We start from the raw sequence: 11,255 nt of genomic DNA on the forward strand, positions 1-11,255 counted from the left end.
ATTTCAACGTGGATAATTGGGTAATATTTGGTTGAGACACTGATCAATTGCATTTCAATTTATCACTATGCTTGCAACCAACTAAAAGCACAACCAAAATCCAATGGAAAAAGATGGAGATGTAGTCGTTGTTTGTGTGAGTCTGTAAGTTGTTGTTCGTATGTGTATGTTTGTATTTGGTGTGAATAAAAATAAAACAATAAAAAATATACAATTTTTGGGGGGGTATAATGTCTGATTTTTGGTTTAGTTGTCATGTAAATGTTTTATCACTGCGCTTTCAACCATTTAAAGCACAACAAAGTTCAAATGAGAAAACAATATCAGATAACAAGTTACATGTGTTATCACTGTTCCTCATCTAATAGCACAACCAAATGACCTGGATTGCAGTTGAGATTACATTAAAAGTACACGGTGCAAGTGACCAATGCTGTCGGAGATTCTGCACAGATATTATAGCAAGATCTCCACAGACCTGCGACCTTTGCATGATATCTTGAACATGAACAATTTCAATTTAAAGGAGATGCATCTAATGCTTGGACAGTTCCATCTGAGCCACTGGCTTAATCCTATTCTTTAACTTTTATTTGGGGTTTAGTTGTAGACGTGAATCCAATATATCATTTGTTAAACTTGTCGGCAAGTTAATAGGTTATTATTTCTGTATTGCAAAAGTGATATTGAATTGTGTTTGGTTGTCAACACAACCAAATATTAACATTTCAAGGAGTATATTCTGCGCACTGACTTAGTCCAGTTTGTCTACAAATGAATAATTCATAGGTTGGATTCACGTCTACATCTCAACCAACAATCTATGTTAAAGAATAGGACTAAATCAAACCAAAATGTATTTAAAGTGCATTTAAAATGAGCTTTGATTTGATTTAGTCCTATTCTTTAACTTGGATTTTTAGTTGAGATGGAGACGTGAATCCTACATATGAATTATTCATTTGTAGAAACACTGGAATTAAAGCCAGACTAATATAAGTCAGTGGCACAGATGGAACTATCCAAGCAGAAGATACAGTACATCTCCTTCAAATGTTGATATTTGGTTGTGTTAACAACCAAACACAATTCAATATCCAGTTTGTCTACAAATGAATAATTGATATGTTGGATTTGATTGGATATTTGTCACTGACCACTACCAACGTGCTTTCTTGAGAATGATTATTGCGAGATCTTCACTTACTAACTGAATAGATTCAGTGCTGCTATCAAAGTCTATCCAAAGGGAAGGTTTAACAGAGCAAATGAAACATAGCCATGCTTTAGAAGTCAAATATAATCATTGATACTATTTAGGCCAATATAACATTTGTGAAGTCATCAACAGCTGTTGTTTCAATTCAGCCCAGGATTCAACTAATAATAGACAATACACACAGGTCTATGGGTTTCAAGCTTATGGTTGATTTCAATAATACATATGTTGGATTCATATCTCCATCTCAACCAAAAATATAAGTTAAAGAATAGGACCAAATCAAATCAAACTTTAAATGCACTTTAAATCAAGTTTGATTTAATTTTGGCATATTCTTTAACTTTGACTTACTCTGGATGGGAGACCAAATGAAGGTCCTGCCCAGTCTATTGTTTTTTTCTGATAGTGGATACAACTTGAAAATCTGAAGTTGTTTCAAAGGTAAAAATTTAACATATTTTATATAAGGTTTGTCTAAGTTGACAATTGGTTACCATTATGACATAGTCCTGTGGTTGAAATTTCACCCTCAAAACAACAGTTTATGTTGATGACTTTTTGCAAATCCAATGTATTTTCCGTGTAGATTCCCCGTAACAATACGTTGACAAACTAGATGTATTAAATTAGACACATTGAAGGGTCCTGAGGAATAACTGGTGGCATAAATCACTTAGGAAACAGAGGGAACGTCACAGTGCACATTGCTTTCACTCTGGTGATTGTGTGTGTGTGAGCACAAAGGCTTATGTAAAATGGCCCATAGATACAGCTGCTCCGCTTTCATGTGAACCATAATAATGAGTGTTAAAGGAACATGCCCGAAGGAGAACCTAATAACCCTGGGACATGGTTAAGACACTGGGAAAACCTCATGTAAAATACAGCATTTTATCAAAATCTCCATTAGAAACTTGCAATACTTTACTTTTCATCTACCTGTTCTGTTTTAGGATTGTCCGACAATCCTATTTCTTAAAAAAGGTCTCACAATTGTTTTGGAGTGTTCTTACCCTATTCTTCTTGCTTTACCACTGTGCCATGATACAGTTGGCCTGGTTTCCTGATGGTGATACAGTAAAGCACCCTCTTGTTCGACAGTATGGAAGTATTCCCTCATCACAGCATGTCATCGAGATATAATCCACAGGAAGTGTATGTAAAAACCGCCTGTCATGATAATGTAATGCATCACTGCTCCTAGCACCATGTACAACTATACCAGACTAACCTGTGTATGGTATCTTGTAGGCCTATGTTTGCCTTGTGATAAGATGCAATGTAAATCATTGTTAACTGTCGATAATGTACAATATTGCATGATGTCGTTGTGCAACCATGCCTTGGTTCATCTCCCATTGGCTGAGCTCACACCTGTATAAGGCGCATAGCATAGAAGCTCAACAACGAGTGAGTCCCTCTCTACTGTAGAGTCTTGAGTGCTGTACTGTGGAGGCGTGACAGTGTGATCTCTCTAGGTAGATACACTATACGGGCCGTTACACTACACATATGTTTATCTACACGCTGAGCCAGCGAGCCGCAGCGAGGCGGAGAGCAACAGGAGTGGGGGCTACGGGACGGGGGGAAACCACATGGGGGGCGCCATCCATCTCACTTACCCAGGACACCACTCTCCCGTTGAAGCAGGGTAACTTGGCGTTGTCGTCGGAAATCTCCTCTTTGACAACCCTGTGGAACGGACAGACAAACACACAAGCACACATGTGTAACACACACACGCAAACGCATACACACAGAGAGAGAGAGAGAGAGAGAGAGAAATGAGTCAACACTGGGCACACAGCTGTTATCCTAACACCCAGGAATCCTCTCTACTAGCCTGCCTTGCTCTGCATAGCTGAAGCATATCGCGAGCGATTCATGCTTAATAAGTTACATTTCCACTTTTTGACCGTAACGAGCTTCACACCCATGTTACTGTTGACTTAGTCCATTGAATGCAGATAGATGTTGAGCCTCATCCTCCATAGGTGATCTGCTGGCCCTGACTAAGCTCAACAGCATGATAATGGTGCAGAAACATGACATGGACAAGCACACAGCTCAACAGCATGATAATGGTGCAGAAACATGACATGGACAAGCACACAGCACAACAGCATGATAATGGTGCAGAAACATGACATGAACAAGCACACAGCTCAACAGCATGATAATGGTGCAGAAACATGACATGGACAAGCACACAGCTCAACAGCATGATAATGGTGCAGAAACATGACATGGACAAGCACACAGCTCAACAGCATGATAATGGTGCAGAAACATGACATGGACAAGCACACAGCACAACAGCATGATAATGGTGCAGAAACATGACATGGACAAGCACACAGCACAACAGCATGATAATGGTGCAGAAACATGACGGACAAGTACACAGCTCAACAGCATGATAATGGTGCAGAAACATGACATGGACAAGTACACAGCTCAAGAGCATGTGCATTGTGCTGGTGTGTATATGTGACAGGTCTGGGCATTGGGAAAATACATTGACTTTGTATTTATCTTGCACACAATATATACTGATCAAAAATATAAATGCAACATGCAACAATTTCAACGATTTTACTGACTCACATTTCATATAAGGAAATCAACCAATTGAAATAAATTCTTTACGCCCTAATCTATGGATTTCACGACGCAGCCATGGGTGGGCCTGGGAGGGCATAGCCCCGCCCACTTGAGAGCCAGGCCCACCCACTGGGGAGCCAGACCTAGCCAATCAGAATGAGTTTTTCCCCACAAAAGGGCTTTATTACAGACAGAAATACTCATCAGTTTCTTCAGCTGTCCAGGTGGCTGGTCTCAGACAATCCCGGAGGTGAAGAAGCCGGATGTGGAAGTCCTGTGCTGGCATTGTTACACGTGGTCTGCGGTTGTGAGGCCGGTTGGACGTACTGCCAAATTCTCTAAAACGACGTTGGAGGCGGCTTATGGTATAGAAATAACATTCAATTCTCTGGCAACAGCTCTGGTGGACATTCCTGCAGTCAGCATGCCAGTTGCACACTCCCTCAAAACTTGAGACATCTGTGGCATTGTGTTGTGTGACAAAACTGCACATTTTAGAGTGTCCTTCTATATTCCCCAGCACAAGGTGTGTAATGATCATGCTGTTTAATCAGCTTCTTGATATACCACACCTGTCAGGTGGATGGATTATCTTGGCAAAGGAGAAATGCTCACTAACAGGGATGTAAACAAATTTGTGCACAAAAAGAGAGAAATTAGCTTTTTGTGCGTATGAACATTTCTGGGATCTTTTATTTCAGCTCACGAAACATGGGACCAACACTTAACATATTGCATTCATATTTTTTTCAGTATACATTATCGTCATAATATATCCACATTCCAAATAGGCTATACCCTACCTCTCCACCCAGGGACAGGGTAGTATCTGCTAGGGTGTCCGGAGTCAGACGGGTATTAATAGAGGGATTGAGTGTGAGTCTACTTCAGTGTATACATCTCAGATCGTAAATTCCCCACAAAAATACCTCCTAGTTACCCTCTGACCCCTGGGACAGCGTTTAGAATTAACCAGCCACACCTGCTGGGCTCCTGTCACAGAGTACAGACTCAGAGCAGGCCTGGTCTGGAGGCCTGGGATACACACAAACACATAGACACACAGTCTGTATCCTGGGCTATAGGGCTGCAGTTATGCCTAATAGCTAATAATTAGCTAATATAGGTGTGAATTCTGAAAAGATTAGTTCAGTTCTAACCAATATAGTTCACCCAACAACATCTCACTGTCTCCCAGAGAGTCCTGGAACGTGAACAGGACAAAGACACTACTTCAAAGAAAAGCAACAAAGTCTCTGATGAAAACTTGACACAGGGTTTCTCTGAAACTGCAGCTCTATTGATTTACAGTTTTCCCCCTTCACTTGGCCAGGAGTTCCTACTCACATGATGACAGCGAATGACTGTGTGCCGCTGTGGTTGTATTATACTGTATTGTGGGAGTGGAAGAGAGAGATAACGTAGTCTTGTGGCTGGAACTGACTAACACAGAGAGGGAATGCTTCTGTGTGTGTGACCTGTTCTGTTCCACCACAGAGAGTAGGAGGGGGTGTGATTCACATCATTAGGTAGGAAGTGTTTGCATCCTCGCTGTAGAGCCACATGACCAACTGAAGGTAACTTGGGAGGATGTGGGTGCGGTCAATACAAACAAATAGCCTACAGTCAAAATCAACAGTTTTTAACTCTAAAGGTCTTGGGATGGGCCTCTTATATATTGTTAGAAGTGAGTGCTAATTGAATCCTGTTCCAAATTTAACATCATATTGATCAATGAATGGTAAAGTATCCTGTGTTTGTGATATAAGTTGATCGAATAGGATACCTATAACATGAATCATCTCTCTCTCTCACACTTTCTGTTAAAAGCATTAAAACCAAAGGAATCCGGACAAACGTCCAAAGCAAACAAAATGATGTGCACTCTGTAAACCATGACCTTTCTTCATGCATACTGTCATATTCAAACAGAATTCAGCAGCAGAATTTGCTACACCGAGTTCCCCAATGCCTAAATACATCCGGAAGCTATCTCAGTAGGTGACACACACACAGGAGGGCTGCGTTTAAAAAGGGACATGGTGTCAGACTCTTGGTTATCCCGTCCTCACAACTCTCACTTCTCAAAGCTGGCAGCTTAAACGAGTCTTAACAGATTTTACAGGATAATGACAGAAGATTTACAGGGAGATTGCTACATATTCTAGTGGTGGACCAGCTGTGTGTGTGTGTGTGTGTGTGTGTGTGTGTGTGTGTGTGTGTGTGTGTGTGTGTGTGTGTGTGTTGTTGTAGGGATTAGAGTTGTGTATTTATACCCAGGACAGGAGGAAGGCTAGTTATAGTCTGGGCCAACAGCACAGGGTCAGGAGGGACGACTAACCAGCCGGCTATACACTGGCCCATAGTCCAAGGCTTTCACTCACCATAACAGTCAGAGTTCACAAAATATGTGTGATTCAAATGAGGATGAAAATGTCTTTAATAATTCAAGAGGATCAGTTCCTCAACCCTCCCTCCTCTTCCTGAAACGCCAGGTTATCAGACGTATCCATCAAGTTACTGGACGGTAATAATAACAATAGGAATATTTGAAGTGAGGTAAATGAGTAGAGCATGTGCAAAACCAGCAGATTTGACCTTCCATACGGAGCTGAGTATCCTCACTGACGTCCTTTCCTTACATCATTAGCTTCAGTGAGCCTCTATGACAAAGATTTTACTGATTTCTCAAACAAACATCTTAACCGTTGCCATGGCAAAACAGCATATTATCAACATCAAAGCGATCAAATGATACTGAGACTGTAAGGCTATTTTACTACATGGGTTGAATGAATTGTCCATTTACTGTGGATTTGCTGGAAAAATACAAATCACTACTAATTTGTGTGGTGGAACAACATTACAGTATAATATAGTATTTTACCAGGTAGTTGTGGGATAAAAACTCAACAGCAACCCAGATTTAAATTCTATGCTACACAAATCTATGCTTTAACTGCTAATTACAGACACACAATACGTCAAGAGATATAAGCTAAACAATCTATGCATAATCGTACACAGATGGACTTAATACATTTTCTGGGCAAACAATTCATAAAAAATAATCCTGATATCATTAGCACAAAACTAATATTTCATTAAAAATGAAATAAAACATGGTCTTCCTCCCCTTCACAACAGGGGGTCTACTATGTAATACTTTGAACCTACTGAACATTTACAAATCAAACACTGTCTAATACTGCAAGGGATTCCATGTGTTCCCTCCCTACTGGAGTCTTATTATCCCCCAGTTCATTTCTCTAACAGCCATACAGTACTGTCTGCAACTCTATGGCTGCGTTTACGTAGGTAGCTCAATTCTGATCTTTTCCCCACTAATTGGTCTTTTGACCAATAACATCGGATCTTTTCACATCAGATCTTTATCTGACCTGATCTGATTGGTCAAAAGACCAATTTGTGTCTAAACGCAGCCTATGCAGTCTAAACTTAGGTCTTCCCTGCGGCTCTGTTGGTAGAGCATGGTGTGTGCAACGTCAGGGTTGTGGGTTCGATTCCCACGGAAATATATGTATTCACTACTGTAAGTTGCTCTGGATAAGAGCGTCTGCTAAATGACTAAAATGTAAATGTCTATGTGGTACCAGACATATGATCCTTTGTGTGTCCTTGACCATCAGTGTTGTTTCCATACTGTGTCAGTTGTACAGCCAGTACAACACTGTCTGCTCAAAGCTTTCACTTTCACATGTGATGTTCAGTGTGTGAAACAATCTAACAATGATATCCTAGTACAGATACCAATAGATAGAATTTGTTGATTGACAAGACACATAGCACCAGCTCTTGTGAATGATTGAATAAGCCTAAAACACTGTACTGTAGCGCGTTCAACAACCCCTAACTTTAACTCTTTAGAGCAAACATGTTGTGTTTGCTTTCCTAATCAGGTGGTGGATCATCTCTCCTGGGGCCCCATGGAGCAGTCTGCCCCGGCCCTGCACTAGGACTGACTGGAGGGAGAGGGACAGGACAGAAGGCCCTGCTAAGGCCACAGTATAGACCCAACTAACTAATCTGCTACCAGTAAAAACCAGTTCCCTCACAAGGTCGTGCTGCGCTGTGGGAAATGTCTAAGGTAGTGACATTTCTAGCCTGTGTGTGTTAGACAAAGAACTGCCTGTCTCTCTGTGTGTGGGTTTCACCTTTTGATGTTTGTGATAACCTGGTACTAAAAACAGCTTGGCTCGCCAATCGCCTCTAAACATCTTCAATAGCAGAATAACTGGAACAATAGTCCAGTAGCACAATAGCCTATTGGTAAAAGGAATTAAGTGTACTTTACTGGCTACTGGATAGCGGCTGACTGCATTCAGTATAAAGTCACCAGCTAATACAACAGTCAATATGATGACTCAATGTGATGACTCAATCCAAATAAGGACAGTACAATCATATTCACACCAGATGTAGAGTTAGGGCTTCTATAGAACTATGGCTTTGTGTGTGTGCGTGCCTGCCTACATGCGTGCGTTGTGCTTGGCAACATGCCTTTGATGGTGTGAGCTTGTCAGAGGAGAAACAGACATTGACACAAATATGTCATCCTCCAAGGAGGACTCTATAATAAGTGGACCTCTGACCTCCTACTATTGGAGGTGTCCATGTTGTCTGGATGTACGGGGGGGACGAGAGGTCAAACACCTTCTATTAACAGGCCCATAACAAGAAACATTTACCATCTGTATAGGCCTGTATGACTGGGGGAGTATCGGTCTGCGCAGAAAGACAGTGATGACAACATAATAATGAGCGCAAAGAAAAGATTGAGAGGATATACTACTTATAATAAAAACATGGGTCCAACTACAATCATTCATACTTATATTTAGCATGTATGATGAATTACTCATGAACGTTTCCTGTATTAATTCTGAACTAATACTAGTAAATACCGTTTGGAAACAAAGAGGATATATCCCTCTACAATAAATACAAAAATCTGTGAATAGATCATATGTTGTAATAAAAACATCTCTATTCAACACCTAATCAGTCAGTCAGTCATATACCAACCTATTTGATGTCAGTGACAATTCATTCAATGTCTGATGACATGCCACCATGTCACAAAGAAAAAAGTTATATTGCTATCACTGGAAATCTATTGGCCAATATAGTCCACTGTTCACTGTCCATTCACAGGACAATACGCATAACTAGAAAATCAGTGACATGGGCAATTACAACGCGCGTTATTTATTAAATAGAGTATTGGTGTTAGGAAGGTTGTTCGGCACATTTACGTGAGGTATGTCAAGCAAATTCTTGCGCTATATTAGACGATTAAGGCAGGCCGTCAGTCCACGACACTCGCCTCTTTCTGGGGGTGCTCTTCCACCGGGCAGCCATGTTTCTACTCAGAGCATTTTCAGCTGATTTGCGGCCTACAGTCCCATGGCAAAATGACAAAAATTGTCAAATCCAAACAACGAAGACTAAGCTTTTAAACCAAAGAGGTGATGTTAAACCTATTCGTTGTAACATGTATGACGAGCACATGGCGCGTTGTGTTTTCCATGTTCGCTTGGTTCACCTTCTGCCTAGCATCGGAGGATATTACCTTTGTATGTAAACGATGTGTGGTGTGTGTGTGTGTGTGTGTGTTCGTGCGCGTGCTCGTGCCTGTAAGACAGAGGGCCATGAGAGGGATACATCAAATCAAATGTATTTATATAGCCCTTACATCAGCTGATATCTCAAAGTGCTGTACAGAAACCCAGCCTAAAACCCCAAACAGTAAAAAATGCAGGTGTAGAAGCACGGTGGCTAGGAAAAACTCCCTAGAAAGGCCAAAACCTAGGAAGAAACCTAGAGAGGAACCAGACTATGAGGGGTGGCCAGTCCGCTTCTGGCTGTGCCGGGTGGAGATTACATGATCCCTACTGTGACAATTCAGTCAATTGGAATATTTGAGAAGCTTACTTGACGCATCAGATTAAATGCAATAGCCTATTTTATTACATTAAGTAAGATTAACAAGACATATATATGTCAAAGTTGTCATCATATAGTCATGCAGTCACGTTTGATGGCTGTCTCCTGAAAAGCATGATTGGCAACAGTTAGGCTATGTGACCATTATCGGCATCAATCTCCATTCTACTTGTTCTGCTCTTCTCTCTGTATTCCCTATTCACATACGTGCTACAAAGTCATAAACACACAAGATAAACCTGTCTGGCAATAATTAATGTGGAATCGATCCCGAGCTAGTGCCAAACAGCAAACATGTGGAGGCTTTTGTCCACGTAACATATCATGTTAGATATGCTTATTACATGATGATGACAACACAGCTCAGCCTTATAAACGTCGAGGCTACAGTCACCTCACAACCAACATCGACAACAATGTAAGCGGATCATGTTAAATGTCATCATGGGATATTGGTGTGACGGGTCCGAACTTCAAAGGAGGATCTGTTCTATTGCGCATTGGATACAATGAATGAACAGGTGCCAACAGCAGATTAGACACCGCACAGTCCTGAGCGAATGTTATAATGTTGCAACCTTTGTTGTGAAATTGGACACATGGTTGTCAGTGTAACCAACCAGGGCTGGGCTACATGTTTACTTCTATGATACAAAATAAATAACAAGACTACAACATACACGTCGAAGAAATTGTAAGCTTTCATGGTGGCTACTTACCCAAAATCCTGGTCCATGGATTTGAAAAAGAATTTGTAGCTATTGACCGGACGATTGTTAAGGACATTTTTAAAATCCGCTAAAGTGACTTTCTCGGGAGAAACGGATAATTTCACTAGATAAGGAGTCTCCTCCTCGTCAATGTGATATATTATTTTAGTCTCCGCCATGAGAGTGAGGGTAGGACAATCATTGACACAGGAAAGGAACAAGGGTTGGCAGTGCAATAATAAATAGGTTTATGAGGCTATCTGTCTATCTATCTGTCTAAGACGAAATGCTGCCGTGACAGCATTAATAAATATAACTGTAGACCTCACGCTGGAAAATAAATAACCTTGTCTTTGATAAATTAAGTAGAAATCCAGACATAATCGAGTTCTAAGTGACTGTATTCCAGCTCCAATGTGTCTCGGTACGGTGGCTCTCTCGGTACTAAAACAGGAAGGGACGGTCCACATCCTTGCGATATCGAGTTGGGAATATTTCCATTTTTCTAGTAATTCGTTAGACAGTGCTGTCATCTAGTGGTGTGTTGAGGCTAGACTGCTAATGTTCTCCATTATATGGTACTAGTCACAGATAGTGTACTGCAGTCTGCACCATAAAGAAAGAAGGGTTTGGAGGACACACTCTATTCAGTAAACCTTTGGTGGGGATTTTCAGTAATAGTTTTAACTGTTGATAATATTGATAATTATATTGATTACTAAAATTATATATTACTAATTATATTAAATCAT

At 40.7% G+C, this 11,255-nt stretch overlaps 1 protein-coding gene across 1 annotated transcript in view; it reads right to left on the reverse strand.

The window, feature by feature from the left end:
• dvl1a (dishevelled segment polarity protein 1a) overlaps window positions 1-10,942 on the reverse strand; it is a 53,904-nt gene extending 42,962 nt beyond the window's left edge. The window contains 2 exon segments of the mRNA XM_014136330.2: window positions 2,845-2,914; window positions 10,513-10,942. Coding sequence (XP_013991805.2) covers window positions 2,845-2,914; window positions 10,513-10,682 — 240 coding nt within the window. The 5' untranslated portion in view covers window positions 10,683-10,942.
• Window positions 10,943-11,255: the final 313 nt, after the last annotated feature.

This window comes from Salmo salar, chromosome ssa13, assembly GCF_905237065.1.
Source record: "Salmo salar chromosome ssa13, Ssal_v3.1, whole genome shotgun sequence".
NCBI classification, from domain to species: Eukaryota; Metazoa; Chordata; class Actinopteri; order Salmoniformes; family Salmonidae; genus Salmo; species Salmo salar.